General features: G+C 47.5%; 1 protein-coding gene and 1 non-coding gene across 2 annotated transcripts; both read left to right on the top strand.

Annotated features, from left to right (window-relative positions):
- The first annotated feature begins 35 nt into the window (after window positions 1-35).
- On the top strand, window positions 36-5,395 carry LOC138978311 (inhibitor of growth protein 5-like). Its single transcript, XM_070351007.1, has 7 exons — window positions 36-93; window positions 1,447-1,518; window positions 2,047-2,213; window positions 3,069-3,177; window positions 3,533-3,623; window positions 4,319-4,466; window positions 4,821-5,395. Exons 1-7 carry the CDS (start codon window positions 57-59, stop codon window positions 4,920-4,922), a joined length of 726 nt encoding a protein of 241 aa, XP_070207108.1. The 5' UTR covers window positions 36-56; the 3' UTR covers window positions 4,923-5,395.
- A 986-nt stretch (window positions 5,396-6,381) lies between these two features.
- LOC138979291 (5S ribosomal RNA) lies at window positions 6,382-6,500 on the top strand. The gene has a single exon (XR_011459976.1). It is a non-coding gene; the product is annotated as a 5S ribosomal RNA (ribosomal RNA).
- Window positions 6,501-16,807: the final 10,307 nt, after the last annotated feature.

Genomic DNA, 16,807 nt, shown 5'->3' with positions numbered 1-16,807 from the left:
AGAGTATTGAAACTGCTGCGGTCACGTGACTACAACTTTTTTGCGAAATAGCAGAAATGGCGACGGCAATGTACCTAGAGCAGTACCTGGACAGTAAGTTCCATGTATACTCAAAGATCTGATTCATTGAGGATGTAGAAAGCGCAGGAATGTGTCAATTAGACTGTGATTAAGCCCAGGCCAGTTCGAGAGGTCTTTTTGCTGCAGTGATCCTGCACAGTGGACGGGGACAGATTTTGGCGCGGCGATTTAATTGACAGCAGTTTGTCTTATGAAGGCGTGGGTGTTGATCTGCAAAGCAGCAAGTTCACAACTAAAATGGGCATTCTGCGTTCTGTGTTATATGGATCGGCATATGAGGATATTTTGAGCGTATTTAGTTCACATTCATTAACTGCCTGATCTGTCTTTTTGTATTGCCCAATAACATTACACTCATTCCCCATAGCTCTTCAGTTCAGTAGTTGGCTGGTTGCCAGACAATCTTGTTATCACTGCGTGTGTGTCACTGGAGTCATCCAGGCAATGCATTTTTTAAATGTTTTTTATATTTAGTTAATATTATTAATTTTAGCAATGCTAATTGCTATGGTGTGTGTGGTTGTTGCCGTACTGTGAGTGGGTATTAAGGGGGGAGGGCTGTGGTCTCACTCCTGAAAGAAGGGCGTGTACCAATTCCATGTCTATGACTGCTTGTGACTTATTTATGCAATTTCAGATTTGCATCATTATCATTAACATTAGTGTTTTCAAGACAGTTGTGACTATACACGTTATTTTTTAAATCAAATTGTTCAAGCATATCACGTGCAAATCTGTGCGTTCCATCCCAAAGGTTCCATGTACAGAAGCCTGCTATTTTTATTTGTCTAAATGCATAATGGTGTAGGTACTACTTGTACTTGTGCTCCTTCAATGTTTGATTTTAAAAAAAAAAACATGTTTTGCCAATCTTGATGAATTAAAAGTCAACATGCTGTGCGTGGATTTAGCAAAGGCAGCTTGGGTTGTACAGGTTTTCAGTCATGCACCTACCAGTATGAGTTCAGTTTGAACTTGAAGCACTGGACAGTATCACTATCAGCTGAGACAACATCGTCCGGTAGGCTGATCCATCCTGGACTACTCTCTCTGAGAAGTATAGGCTCTCCCAATTCCTGATTTGGGCAAAGTTCTTGAACAGTTTGTGGCTATTGCCCCGTGTGTCATACTGTGTGCTTTCGGGCTTGGGGAACATTAATTGGGCTTCTGGCTTCAGCAGATTCCCTTGAAAAGCTCAAGATTTTGAAAGTGTCAATAATGTCAGGTCCTCGACAGTGGTGCTCAACAAGGCACAGCAGGGTTAGGACGCGAAGCCTGTGTTTGTAGGACAATTCTTTAAAACAGACAAACGGCTTAGTCGTAACTGATAGTGCCAAACATGTTTATTGTTTTACACTGTTTCAGGTTTGGAGTCTCTGCCAACAGAACTTCAGAGGAATTTCAACCTCATGAGAGATCTTGACAAGAGAACCCAAGGTATGAGTATTCTATGACACCATGTCTGGAACTCTGTGTTACTGTTAGCAACTCCTCTGCCAAACTTTGCTTAATTGCTGTTAAAAGTGTTATCTAACATTGCTTGTCTCAATGCATGCAATAAAATGCCTTGTTTTTCCAGCTGGCCCAAGAAGTGACGGGTTTACATGACATCACAATTACAATACGAGTTTAGTTAATGTGTTTCGACTCATGCACTGATTCAGCGATGATAAAGATTTTCATTTAGTTCTTGATCTTCTTTGAGTATTTTAGCATTTGCAGTTGCATGAAAACATCTTTTGTCTTTTAGCAAATTTGTATACAATGATATGACATTCTTGTTTGTTCCCTTATTTGTAGGACAAATAGTACAGACTACAGGACAGGTACCATGAAACATTTTAGTTTTGTTTGTTTGGTGAAGGAAGTTCTTGCAATCTGAAGTGTATACTTAGTTACACTTACAGCAAAGAGGAAGTAGTCAATACATGGATACCTAATAGGACTTAAATGGTTTGTTTTCAGATATTGTGCATGAAGTGGACGATTTAGCCACAGATTACCTGTCGAAGGTCCGTGGGCTTTCACCAGAGAAACGACGCAAACAGTTGGGCACCATCCAGACACTCTTCAGCAAGGGGAAGGAATATGGCGATGATAAAGTGCAGCTGGCCATGCAGACATATGAGCTGGTGTGTACATGTGTGTGTTGGGGGGGGGGGGGGGGCGCTTTTGTATAGATGTCTCTCACTCTCAGTCTATCTGTGTGTCTGTTAGTGTTAAGTAAAATCTGTGTGAAAATGAGTATTGCAAGGACTAACGAGACGCACTTCAAAAGTCACACTAACTAAGAAATCATTAGGTTACTCAATGTGGATCTGACCATGAAAGGTCATCTCTTCCATCCGTACCAGTACAAGTACTACAACAGACAGTATTTGTGGAGTTTGATCTGATGTTTACAAGTGGTCAGTGCTGATGACTGCTTACACTGTTTCCCCAGTAACTATACTGTATGCATTCCAATTTCCAGAAATCTAAGGTATAAAGATTTTGCCTCATTGTCTCACGCTCACAGGAAATTTGGTGTGAACACGCTCATTTCCTAATTTGATTATTCAGTTTCGTCCCCACGTTCAGCGAGAGATTTATTTCTCAGAGTCAACTTTGTGTGCAGACTCTCCTCGGTGTCCGAACATCCCTGTGTGTACACGCAAGCACGAGACCAAGTGTGCACGAAAAAGATCCTGTAATCCATGTCAGAGTTCGGTGGGTTATAGAAACACGAAAATACCCCGCATGCTTCCTCCGAAAACGGCGTATGGCTGCCTAAATGGTGGGGTAAAAAACGGTCATACACGTAAAATTCCACTCGTGCAAAAAACACGAGTGTACGGGGGAGTTTCAGCCCACGAACGCAGAAGAAGAAGAAGAAGAAGATTAGTCAGTACCAGCAAGGTTGACAGGTTGCCATATTTCAGCAAATTAGAGGTCTGAAACTGGAATTACAAACATACCCAGTGATCACAAGTCTTTGTTTTGTGCAGGTGGACAAACATATTCGAAAGCTGGATGCTGACCTTGCGCGCTTTGAGGCGGACTTGAAGGATAAAAATGCTCTCAACAGAGATGGGACAGAGCCTGTCGGAAAGAAAAGTAAGTGGTATTTCTGACATGATGTACACATATCTATGCTGGTTAGATTGTATTCCCTCCGTGAACAGAGACCTAAAGTTACAGTGCAATTACATTATAAGTGTACGTGTTCTTTGGCGAGAGAGAGCAGAGACTCATATTATTGTAAGTGTTCTTTGGTGAGAGAGATTTTAGTTGGATGTAAAGACAAGCAGGGTTTTGTCCTGTGTTGGGAGGTGTCTCTTCTATCAGAGTGTTTTTTGAATGACAGATCATTTGATTATGAAGTATTACCTTTATGTGTGATTGTGAAACTAGAAGTATGAATATGCAATGTACACTTTTGTTTTAAGAAATTATGTCTTTTTTTTCACAGAAGGTGAAAAAGACAAGAAAAAGAGAAAGAATGCAAAAGAGACCTTTGAAGATGAAATTCCCAAAAAGAAGAAGAAGAAAGGACAAGCACAGTAAGTAGATATCTGAACTATTCTGTAGTTTTTAACCAGCAGAACATGACTATTCCATCGACTGTAGATGCTGCATGTCTATTGTACTAGCTTGAACTGTATTTCTGAATCAATAATCGAATTCATCCATCATTTTCAGCGCTTTATAGGGTGAAAGCGAAAACTACTTGAAACAAAATTTCAGACTTGGTGGTTTCTGTTTCATTTTATTCGTAGGTTTTTCTACCGATGGATTGTTATTTTTACTTTTAGGTCAACTACTTGTCTGGAGTGAACAATGAATGTGAAGTAGGGTTTCATGTTTATTGTGTACCACTGACTTGGAAAATGGCCTGCACAGTCACTGTGCCAGCATTGCACCCTCTGCATCACAAAAAAGATTGGTGAGAAGTGAAGTGAACGTTGTAAGAGGTGTGAACCAAATAGTGGGGATTTGGTGCCATGCCTGCTTTGAGCCGCCCCTCCATTTCATCCCTTCGCTTTAAAATATCTACAATGTTGATGTTTTCACTCTGATCGTCGTCGTCATGTAGCCATTCTAACACAATAATCAATTAACAAGCACGGTTATATGATAATTTTATAATTCGTTCTGGCACAGGCATGAGTGTGTGACTCCCTGCTCTGTCCTGAGTCCTCTATTTCTTAACTAAGCTCTGAATTTGAAGTTGTAACATTGCCTTTTAACATTGCAGACAAGAAGAGCAGTCCATTCCGGTGTTCCCTCTCTCTATCGCTCATCCCTCAGACGTGCTGGACATGCCTGTGGATCCCAACGAGCCCACGTACTGCCTGTGTCACCAAGTGTCCTATGGAGAGATGATTGGGTGCGATAATCCTGATGTGAGTATGCAAATTTCGTTTTCTTTCTTACAAGTTTAATAGGATCTGCAACAAAATTAAGGTGTTACAGTGTACTTTTGTGGTTTCCTGCCTGCCAATTACACACCCATGGGGGGGGGGGGGGGGGGTGCTTTAGGCATTAGAAATTGCGAAATTATTGTAATTTCGTTTTCTTTTTGAGGGTAATTTAAAGGATTTAAAAGTGAAATTTGCATATATAATCTTCAAACTAAGATTTGTAAACAATTTGTCTTGTGTATTTTTTCAGCTACCCGTTCCTGTTGCCTTTTATCATTTGTTTGTTGGGCAATGCGTTTACCATGCATGCTGACTCTGTCTTCTGTTACTTTCCAGTGCCCGATTGAGTGGTTTCACTTTGCCTGCGTTGGTCTGACGACAAAGCCAAAAGGAAAGTGGTTCTGCCCTCGGTGTATAGAAGAACGCAAGAAAAAATAGTAAGAAGCAAGGGATTCTTTGGTGTGGTAGCCTCAAAACAAATGTACAAAGAAGATACGGTGTGGCCACGATGGACTACAGTCACGCTGGTTTTGTGTCTGGATTGATGAGAGGACTGATGATGCTGTTGTTTTAACCCCCAAAATGTGTCAGTGGTTTTACGTGGATGTTGATTTATAGCCTATTCTTCTTTTAGTACGAGGATTTTATGCTGCTTTACAACGGTAGAGGAAAAGGGAACAACAGATTTGTGCTTATCTAATTTTGTAGCAAATTAGTTTTCATCCTTCCTATGACGTGTTTACCTTCATTACTTGTTCATGAGTGGATGTGTCCATACAGTCCTGAGACATCCTGCTTGCTGGCTCGCGCGGAGAGAAAAATTTTCCCTCTTTATCTTCACTCTCGCTTGCTGCAAAATCCCTCACTTGGAGGGGTTTTTAGACAGGCCAGGCACTGGTTTTCCCTTGTCAATATAACACTTACCTCGACAGTACTATTCTTGCACATTATCTATTATAGGCCGAAAAAATTGGACAAAACGCTGAGTGGGTACAATTATCTCCCATAACCATGCGCCACCGTGGATCCCAAGCACTGTCCGAGTGCTTCCCCCTTACAGGATGTAGGTGGCGCGTCCTCTTTCTTTTTTCGCGCGTGTCAGACCGGCTGTGTTTCTGCTACGCTCCCGGATTATTTTGGACTAAGAGGCTCCTTTTCTGTGTGGACTATCACCTGTTGGATTATTGTGTGTTATTCCACTTCTGGCTTGAGGCTACGTTGTGTTTCCTTCAACTTGTGCCTCCGTTTTTGTGTGGCGGACTCGGCGTGCCTCCCGTCCTACTTCGTGGTGACCGGTCGTCTGCTTCTCGTTTCGCCGCATTCACTTGAGTATTGACCTAAATTTTCTTTGAATTTTGTTAATTCTCGGTCTTTAAGGGTACGTACAGGGCGAGGTAGGATGTCTCGTCCTGTTTTGGGCTCTGGTTCTACGGAACCAGAGTCTGCCGGGGGCAACCCTTCTCCGGGCGCCCAGCGTCATGTTTTACGCACGGAGAAGGGGATCTTTCGGCGCTCCGACTCTCCCTCCCCAAACGCTTTGCGTTTGCGGCGAGGGAGGGCGGAGAAAGCCTGTTTGAGCAAGCTCAATGCGAGCTTGCTCAAACAGGCTGGGCTTGAGCCTGGGACTTCGGGCGGGGCTGCGCCGTCGAAGGTTCGGGGAAGTTCGAGGGGAAAGAAAAAGCTTCTTTCTCCTTCTCCTTCAGTGGAACAGGCTTCCCCCCCTTCGACGCCGTTGTCCGGCCCTCAGTCTCAGGCTTCAGCTCCTCCCGGTTTCGAGCCTGGGGGGAAGGTTTCCTTCTCCCCCCTGGCTCGAATCCGGGGGCAGGTCGATTCCCAACCCTCTTTGGGGGTTGGTGAATCCGATCTAGGGGCTACTGGAGAGACTCAGGTTTTGACAGCCAACGGCCATACCACGTTGAAAACACCGGTTCTCGTCCGACCACCGAAGTTAAGCAACGTCGGGCCCGGTTAGTACTTGGATGGGTGACCGCCTGGGAACACCGGGTGCAGTTGGCATTAAAATCTTTCTTTTTCCGGTGCCTCTCCTGTGCCCTCCTCGGTTTCCACCGCTGTGGAAGCCAGGAGGGACACGGGTCCTCCTCTGAACTCCCTCGCTGGGTCGTCTGCTGCTGTTTTGACAGTAGTTTCGGCCTCCTGGGGGGGGAGATCGGAGGAGATGACGGGGTCTCTGAATTCCCTCCCCGCTGGGGTTGGGATGCGAATTGACCCCGTTCAGGGCGGTCCTGTGGGGGCAGGGGTTTCAGGCTTCGTGCCTACGACCACTGCTACTACGGTTCCCTCTGACGTCCGTGTGACTGGTGGCTGTCCCTCTTGAAACGCTCCGGCCGACTAGTTACTGGACGTGGAGGTGTTCGACAGAACGTGGTACTTCTGTCGAATGGTCAGGGCGACGGGAACATTGTTTCTGTTGCTCAGACCGACACCTCCGACCGGACCGTCTTGACCCCACGCCATTCCTTAGCGTCTGGTGTTCGGGTGACGGATGGTCCGGACCAAGGGTCCGGAACGTTCCAGGCTTACGGGTCGGGATCGAACCGGACCCACGGGTCCCGACTGGACTTGACCTCCGGGTTTGGTCCGGACGGGACCCATGGTACGGGACCGTACCGGACCTTAGGGTCCGGTGCGGGACAGTACCTCTGGCCCTTGCCGGACCCCCCGGACCTACGGGTCCGGATGGTACGGTACGGGACCAGTGTTTCGGTCGGGACCGGACCACCCGACCACCTCTGTTGGTCTGGGTGGTCTGGCACCGAACCGGAACACACCGGACCTACGGGTCCGGAGGGTACGGTACCGGACCAGTGGTCCGGTCGGGACCGGACCACTCGACCACCTCTGTTGGTCCGGGTGGTCTGGCACCGAACCGGACCATGCCGGACCTACGGGTCCGGATGGTACGGTATGTCCACGTCCGGACCGAGCCACCCGAACACTTCTGTGGGTACGGATGGTTCGGTACCGAACGGGACCTCCGGATGGTACGGGACCGGACCGAATCTACGGGTTCGGATGGTCCGGTACCGGACCACCCGACCACCTCTGTTGGTCCGGATGGTCTGTCACCGAACCGGACCATACCGGACCACCGGACCTACGGGTCCGGATGGTACGGTAGGTCCACGTCCGGACCGAACACTTCAGTGGGTACGGATGGTTCGGTGCCGTACGGGACCTCCGGATGGTATGGGACAGGACCGGAACACCGGACCACCCTACCGGATCGGTCCGGACCACCCGACCACCTCTGTTGGTCCGGATGGTCTGGCACCGAACCGGACCTACGGGTCCGGATGGTACGGTATGTCCACGTCCGGACCGAGCCACCCGAACACTTCTGTGGGTACGGGTGGTTCGGTGCCGAACGGGACCTCCGGATGGTGCGGGACCGGACCGGACCTACGGGTCCGGATGGTCCGGTGCTGGACCGGTGGTCCGGTCCGGACCGGACCACCCGACCACCTCTGTTGGTCCGGATGGTCTGGCACCGAACCGGACCATACCGGACTTACGGGTCCGGATGGTACGGTGTGTCCACGTCCGGACCGAGCCACCCGAACACTTCTGTGGGTACGGATGGTTCGGTACCGAACGGGACCTCCGGATGGTACGGGACCGGACCGGAACACCGGACCGGAACACCGGACCACCCTACCGGACCGGTCCGGACCACCCGACCACCTCTGTTGGTCCGGATGGTCTGGCACCGAACCGGACCTACGGGTCCGGATGGTACGGTACGTACGTCCACGCCCGGACCGAACCACCCGAACACTTCTGTGCGTACGGATGGTTCGGTGCCGAACAGGACCTCCGGATGGTACCGGACCTACGGGTCCGGACCTACGGGTCCGGATGGTCCGGTGCGGGACCACCCGACCACCTCTGTTGGTCTGGATGGTCTGGCACCGAACCGGACCATACCGGACCACCGGACCTACGGGTCCGGATGGTACGGTATGTCCACGTCCGGACCTAACCACCCGAACACTTCGTTGGGTACGATGGTTCGGTGCTGAACGGGACCTCCGGATGGTACGGCACCGGACCGGACCACCCTACCGGACCGGATCGGCACCCCCGACCGGACCGGACCATTTCTTTTCTGATCAGACCCCATGGGTTCCTGTTCAGTCTATAAATGGCGGGGGTTCGTTGGCTGGGCTGACCCAACAGTCGCAGGGTTGTTGTTTTTCTCCCCCTTCGGCTGCTGGAGACGTTTCGTCTTTGGGGCAGGGGTCTTCGCGGCCTCTTGCTTCTGTGGGCGTTTCTTCACAGCCTGCTTCATCGCTTTCGGCTCTTCCCCCTCAAGCTCCCTACACTCCTGCTTTTGAGGAGTTGTCGGGAAGTGAAGAGGAGAGTGAGTCGGAGGACGATAGGGAGGAGGATCAGGGTCGCCCTGAGGTTAACACTGAACCTCTACCCTTGCCGGTTTCTGATGGAACTTCCGAAGCTATGCTTCGTACTTTCCAACAGTACATGACAGACATCACGCGGCGTCTTGACGTCACGGATGCCTCTCTTAAGCGTCTGTCGTCTAGTGTTGACACACAGGACGTGGACCCGGGGTCTGAGGACGAGAGGCAGGAGGCTCGTCCTCGCACAGCTAGAAGGACGTTTGAACAGTTTCAGGACGTCCTTCCCTGAGACGCCCTCTCGTCCTTTGAGTCCGCTTCGGCCCGGGCGCGGGAGGCTCACGCCGCGTCTGCCGGCGGCTCGTTTTATGAACGATCCGGCCGCCGGCAATTCGCGTTCCACCCTAGTCTAAGTGCCACGGTGGAAGCGGCAGCACATCGCCTGAGGAGTACAGATTCACGTGCAAACGCGACCTATGTTCCTCGGGAGGACGCGGGTTCAGTGCCATGCTTTCCTTTGGGAGGCGCACCTCCACTGTTTCCTCGTGTCCAATCTGTTTCGTCCCTCCCTTTTCCCTTTGACTCTCGAACTCTCCCTTTCCAGACTTCGAGTGTTTAGGGTGGGGCTGACGGTGATGTGTTCGTTGGGGAGGTGCCTTCGGTCAAGAAGGTGGAACTGAGCTCTGCTTCGTTCCACAATCTTGAGGCCACCGTTTCGTCCACAGTCGAGGCCCAATCACAGGCCTTGACATGGATGAGCACGCTGTCCACACTGTTGGACCCTCCCAATCGGGCAGAGTCCGATTCCACTCGGGTCCTTGACACGGTTCGAGTGGATCGGGCTTTGCATGCCGTGCGATCGTGCGTGACGTCTGCGGCAGAATTGGCCATTGGAACACGGGTCCACTTTATTGGCCCTGTTCCGTGATCATTTTCTGCCTACTTCTATAGTGCCTCCGGATATGAGGAAGAGTCTGAGGAACACGTTTCCTCAGCCTTCTTCCCTCTTTCATCCGGACACTGTTCGTTCTGTGGTGGAGTCCACACGCCAGAGGAACACTGATTCTCTGATGGTTGGCCTCGCTGCTTCGGCGACGGCGGCGGGGAGTAAGAGAAGTGCTACAGTCACCTCCAGCTCCCAGCCTCAGAAGAAGAAGAAGAAGCCAGTTTCACTGCCTCCTTCTTCCTCCTCTTAGGCGCCTGTTGCGTTCCCAAGCAAGACGAAGGGTGCTCAGACAGGTAAGGGGAAGCAGCACCACCAGGGGGGGTGGTCGCAAGCCTGCGCCTGCCCGCCAGCAGAATTTTCAGTGAGTCCCGGCCCTACGTTGACGCCCCCTCAAGTTGCCCCTCTTTCGTCCGGCGGTTCCCTTTTTTCGGGCCCGCGGCATGTGGGGCAGACTGGTCTCCAACCAGTTTTTCTTGAGGGTGGTGTGGTCGGGGTTTTCTCTACCGCTGTCGTCACAACCTCCATTGTCCGCTCTACCTTGGACGTTCCCCCCTCCTCGAGAGCCTGCCAGATGGCAGGCTCTTCAGGACGAGGTGAACTCGTTGGTCGAGAAGAAGGCGGTCTACCCCCTTTCTCAGCCTTCTCTGGGGTTCTGCTCCCGCCTGTTCACCGTCCCCAAAAAGGACGGCCGGTTCAGGCCGGTGTTGGACCTCTCCACCTTGAACTTGTACCTTCACAGGTGCAAGTTCAAGATGGAAACCCCTTCGTCGGTCCGGTTGGCCATCCGGCCAAACGATTGGGCCATGTCTGGGACCTCCAGGATGCTTACTTCCACATCCTGGTGGCCCCGGGGTACCGACATCTGCTCCGGTTCGTTTGGGAGGGCACGGTGTTCGAGTTTCGGGCCCTCCCATTCGGCCTGTCCTTGGCCCCTCTGATTTTCAACGGGGACAACAACACCACATGCTTAGCTTACCTTCGCCACCAGGGGGGCACCAATTCTCGGTCCCTCTCCCTGTTGGCGGAGGAGATTCTGCTCTGGTGCCAGACCAATCAGGTCCGGATGTCAGTCCAGTTCGTTCCGGGGAAACTGAACGCCCTGGCCGACATTCTCAGTCGGGGCGATCAGGTTCTCTCCACAGAATGGACCATCGCTCACAACGTTCTACAGCGTCTGTGGGCAAGGTGGGACCGTCCTCTGATCGATCTGTTCGTAACTCGATTCAGCGCTCGGCTTCCCAGGTACGTCAGCCCCTTTCGAGACATGAATGCGTTCCACTTGGACGCATTCACTCTCTTGTGGAGGCTCCTCGATGCTTACGCCTATCCCCCGACATCTCTGATTCCGAGGGTGCTGGCAAAATATCTGCAGGAACGACCAAGACTGATTTTGGTCGCGCCTTACTGGCCAACAGCTCCGTGGTTTCCAGATCTTCGCGGTCTCACCCACGTAGACCCTCTACCTCTGGATCTGGACGGGGGAGGTCTGCTCCAGCCTCGATCATGCCTCCCTCATCCACGTCCAGAGAGTCTGTGCTTGACCGCATGGCTCTTGTGCGCTCCAAACTGCTTGCACTAGGATTGCACAAGAGTTCAGTAGAGTTTTCCTTGAACGCTAAGAGGCGATCAACTAATCAGCTCTACGACTTACGCTGGAGAGCTTGGGCCACCTTCGCCTTGTCCAAGGGGATAAAGCCGCTTTATCCCTCAACACAGGACTTGGCCAACTTCCTGGTGGAAGTGTATCAAAAGAAGAGTCTTTCTTCTAAGACTCTTCTTGGATACAGATCTGCCATCGCTTCCACGATTGCGGCCGCTACTGGTCGCAGAACTGAACACTTGATCAGGTCCTCCCTCATCGCTAATGTCCTTTCGGGTATTAGCAATGCAGCGGTGTCTAAACCTCTGGTTTCATTTCCCAAGGGGGATGTCTTTCTGGTCCTCAAACTCCTGCGTAGCAATGAGTTTGAACCCCTGGCAGGCATCAGTATCAAGTTGCTGATTTTTAAGACTAATTGTTCCTCATCGCTTTAGCCACTTGCCGTAGACTCAGTGGTATTCAAGCTTTGAGTGGCCTGGACTTTGACATTGAGTTCACCACACAGCAGTGGTTGCTAGCATGGTCACGTCAGTCTAAGGTATGTTTCTTGGGTATATTTTCTTTTACGGTAGTACTGTTCGAAAATTGCCTGGGTATCTTAATCCTTGGATTTAAGTGATTTTGATTAAGGAGTTTAATACTCTACATATCACCCTCACACCACTCTGGTATTCTGTGCAAGAATAGTACTGTCGAGGTAAGTGTTATATTGACTGTAAGGCTTCTTTTTAAGCCTACTGTCTATATGATACTTACCGAGACAGTACTATTAGAGTTTCCCTCCCGCCTCCCCTCTTGATATGTTATGGGCTTTTTGAGGGTCTGCAGCTCATAAAGAAAGAGGACGCGCCACCTACATCCTGTAAGGGGGAAGCACTCGGACAGTGCTTGGGATCCACGGTGGCGCATGGTTATGGGAGATAATTGTACCCACTCAGCGTTTTGTCCAATTTTTTCGGCCTATAATAGATAATGTGCAAGAATAGTACTGTCTCGGTAAGTATCATATAGACAGTAGGCTTAAAAAGAAGCCTTACAGACTGCATAAGAAGAATACAGGTTTTGGATGAGTGTACAGTAAAGTTTGCAAAACACACTTTGGTCTTTCATAAGATCAGATCCCTGGTAAGTACATTCCTTCTCGTACATGTACGCAATCATGTTCACCGCTACTTATTTCTTCAGGCATTTTCATTGGGTAAGAGCATTCTACAATTTAAATTAATGCCAAAAATCAATAACCTTCAGGCCTGGGAATGATACACCTTTCGTCGTAAATACGACAAAGTCCTTTTCTAATTGTGTAATTGTGTGCCCTTAAAAATGCTTAACGGGGAGACACCAGTGTTCAAAGTGATTTTTTTGTGTTTAATAACTCTTGAGTCGAAGTTTTTTTTTAGAATTAAAGTATTCAGTCTATCTCCTGAGAAAATATTTTTAAAAAAAATTGTGTACAGTCGGTTGCCATGGTAGCAATCCAAGATGGCCGCCAAACAGCACATTTTCAAAATAGTAAGGCTTTTATAAAACTGGATGGAATTTTGTTTTGAAGCTTGTTATGTGTACTTTAATACAATGCCAAGAATTTGTTCAGAGAATATTTTTGATCTGTCCATTCTTTTAAAAGATATTAGTGATAAAAATGAGTGATGTTGAATTTTATGAAAAAACATCCAAAAAAATTATATAACTTCTCACACACACACAAATTCCACAATACACTCTGAACATTTTGGAGAAAATAACTTACTTAAGATGTATGCAAAGTTTCAACAACGGAAGTTTATTAGAAAACATGGCTCAGGCTTTTGAAGTGACTTAAATGTAGCAGTGATGTACATTTTTCTAGCAGCCTTCAGGACAATTGTCCTGAAGACTGAAAATCAATAGGACACAGTGTCCTGAGATTGCAATTTCAATAGGACAAAAACACGACTCGTAAAACCGCATTTAAAAAGATTTTTCAGTTTAAATTCTTCCACCTTCCGCGACTGTCACCATAACTCTCCACTTCAGTCGACGAGTTCGTTCTCGGTTGACGTTGTTGTTGGTTCAGCTGAAGCCACAGTGGCTGGCGAACGCAGCATGGACATCAATGTCTGCTGATTTTTTATCTGCTTTGAGCTTTTTTTCCGGACCCATGTCGTTTCTCTTTCATTTTATTTTCGTTCGAACGCACAACGGTTTTTCCGGATATTTTGACGAAAAGTAATGCTTTGCGCATGTGCGAACATGCACGGGTGGTTCCCATTGGTTTAAACGATTTATTGCTGAGCCAATGAATGCACTCGAGGCACCATATGGGTTCGGTTTTCTTTTTTTCTTCTTGATCCAACTTGAGGATAAATTAATTCAAAGAATCAGATCCCATATGGTGCCTCGTTCACTCAACAAACTGGTCACACGCAGTGCATACTTTCGCTTGGCAAAACCGAAACAAGCTTTCCTCTTGAAAATTGAACAGTCCGCATGTCCGCTTCATTGTCAAAAACGATCGGACCCTTGACCACTTCTTCTGTAGGTTAATCGGACATGTGTCCTGCTGGGGATAAAGCAATAGGTCCTGGGGAAATTGGATCGGTCAGAGACCGGAGACCGACTAAAATGTACATCACTGATGTAGTTTTGAGAAAATGCACAAAACGTGAAGAAAATTGAATTTTTGTACAGTACACAAACATTTACATACATGTAACAAAACAATGCTGACTCTGAAATCAATTCTTGCTTGATTCCATAAGAAAAACAGAAACTAAATTCAACAAAAATGAAAAGAAAAAAACAAGTGTTCCGCAAGCACCAAATAACCTGTTCCGAGGTCGCAATGATCAACTCTCATCAGTAATGTGCACGCTGCATAAAGTATGCCCATTCATAATTCCCAACTTGTTACCAGTTGAGCCGCTTGTCTTGGATCTCTTTTGGACTTGAATTGAATAGTCAGTGAGTCGTTTAACAGTGTCCTTTATTTTTTATACTACACTATTTGGGTTGATTTCTGTGAATTGCCTTGCAATGCCATGGACACTTCGGAAGCTCCTCTCCAGCTTCCACCTCTGCATCTGTAGAGACAAACATAAATTCTAAATTAATATGTCTAAGAAAAACCCAAATACTGCTATTCACATATATACCCCCCCTCCCCCCACACACTTGAAAAAGGTATTGTTATGTAATAAGATGCTATTTGTGCGCATGCATATGTAAGTGCTGACAGTCAAGCAGTGATGAATAGCTGTTGAATAATCATGTGAATGGTGCTGAGGCGGTTGAGTGTTAGTGAATGGTCTGGTTTACAGCAATTGCACATCCATCGCATGCAGAAACCTTATATATATATTATGGGAAGTATGACCAGAAGCAGTGTTCACTCACTGGGACATGCGAATGCATGTTTGTTTATGCTGTAATAAAACTGTGATCACAGGAGGAAGCTATATATACTTGAGAAAATAAATGAGCAAAGAACAGCTGTTTTGCCCCAACACTGACAAACCTGGTGACCACCAAGCTTCACAGTAGCAACCCATAACAGACTGTGCATCCTATTCCGTTTCTTTGCATCAGGATGTTACTTTGATTCTGTACTTCAGCACAACAATCACACACACACACAAACACAGAGCCGCACACATAACCAACCAATTGTATTAACTTATATTTTTTTCAAAAGAAGAAAACAAATACATACCGAAGTGCTCATTTGCTGCTTGGCATCGTCCCTGCTCTCCTTGGGCTAGTATTCAACTGCACCAGACTTCCCCGGAGATGCATGGTGTTGCACCATGGCTGAACAAAGTCATTTTTGTATTGATTGTTCTTCTTGTAAGCGGTTTATTTGCTTTGCTTTTTTTCCGGAGAAAAGATTACCATAAGGCCTGCCTTCTCGTTGTCAGAGATGGCGAACTCCGTGTAGTCCGTATCTGCCATCGCAGCACTCCGCTCCGCAACTCTAAAATACATCCTGGTTCAAAACACTCATAGAAACATGCTTCACATGTACACCACCGATGGTGATTTCTTGCTCCATCCCATCTCAAGTGAAGAAGCATAGTTTCCTGCCAATTTTCCTTCTCGAAGAAGGAAAATGCACACACTTGTTCTTCCGATTCGTTCGTAGCAATAGCAGACGACGCTATCGATTCGTACTTTCTGTTTATACTTCTGTCACGCGAGCTTTCTTCTTTCTTTATTTGGTGTTTAACGTCGTTTTCAACCACGAAGGTTATATCGCTACGGGGAAAGGGGGGAGATGGGATAGAGCCTCTTGTCAATTGTTTCTTGTTCACAAAAGCACTAATCAAAAATTTGCTCCAGGGGCTTGCAACGTAGTACAATGTATTACCTTACTGGGAGAATGCAAGTTTCCAGTACAAAGGACTTAACATTTCTTACATACTGCTTGACTAAAATCTTTACAAAAATTGACGATGGTTTTTAACTCACAGTCAACTCCGAAACATGCGCATTTTTTTTTAGCTATTTTGTGTTTTTTAATACATAATTGCTTACACATACATTGTTTATTTAGCCGTTTTGACCGTTTATGATTCATTCTGATCTAAAATAAATACATCAGAGTAACCAGAAGAGATTCAAAATGCAGAATCAGAAAGAAAATGGAAATGACCATGGAACAAAAAAATCACTTTTTTCACTGTGGTGTCTGGCCTTAAAACGCCAAAAATGTCCCGTCAGTACGCCCAAACCACCTTTACTCATTCCCAGGCCTGAACCTTACTGCTTCCAGTGCAGAGTAAGACTTCGGTTGAATTCATTTCATAAGCTACATGTGTGTCAATCTGAGCCAAAAAAAACAACATTCTGCACAAAATGCAGCAATGCTTTTGTTTTTTTGGGTGTTTCCATGTGATCCGTGGTGGTGAACTTGAAAGGGCGGTACCTTTAACTAGATTTCATTCTGTTAAAATCGTGACGTGTTTGGATCTGATCCTTTGCACAAATGTGTTCAGAATTCTCTGGGACTGACAGTTTAACTACTTAAAGTTTATGTTTGTAAGTTCTGATGGAGACCAAAGCGTCCTAAAGCTGTGTTTTGGGCTGGTGACGGTCTGTGATACAATGCGGAGATATTACACAAAGGAACAGTATTATTCAGGGTTTTTTTTTTCATGAACTAATCATGCATGACAATTCTTCCCTGTTCTCCACTGGTAATGCTGTTGGGTGTTCAAGGCTTTGTTTGTAAATACAGATACATTTAAGTAAGTACTACCGGCACGGTTGGCCTAGTGGTAAGGCGTCCGCCCCGTGATCGGGAGGTCGTGGGTTTGAACCCCGGCCGGGTCATACCTAAGACTTTAAAATTGACAATCTAGTGGCTGCTCCGCCTGGCGTCTGGCGTCTGGCATTATGGGGTTAGTGCTAGGACTGGTTGGTC

The sequence above is a fragment of the Littorina saxatilis genome, linkage group LG10, assembly GCF_037325665.1.
Source record: "Littorina saxatilis isolate snail1 linkage group LG10, US_GU_Lsax_2.0, whole genome shotgun sequence".
Classification (NCBI taxonomy): domain Eukaryota; kingdom Metazoa; phylum Mollusca; class Gastropoda; order Littorinimorpha; family Littorinidae; genus Littorina; species Littorina saxatilis.
The sequence above is the reverse complement of the archived record's forward strand: the minus strand, read 5'-3'. Positions and strand labels throughout refer to the sequence as shown.

Excerpts from the sequence above, each read along its gene's own strand:
- LOC138978311 (XM_070351007.1), top strand. The coding sequence starts at position 57 with ATGGCGACGGCAATGTACCTAGAGCAGTACCTGGACA. Across the intron at positions 1,519-2,046 it reads TCTTGACAAGAGAACCCAAG|ATATTGTGCATGAAGTGGAC; the intron begins GTATGAGTATTC and ends GTTTGTTTTCAG. Across the intron at positions 2,214-3,068 it reads CCATGCAGACATATGAGCTG|GTGGACAAACATATTCGAAA; the intron begins GTGTGTACATGT and ends TGTTTTGTGCAG.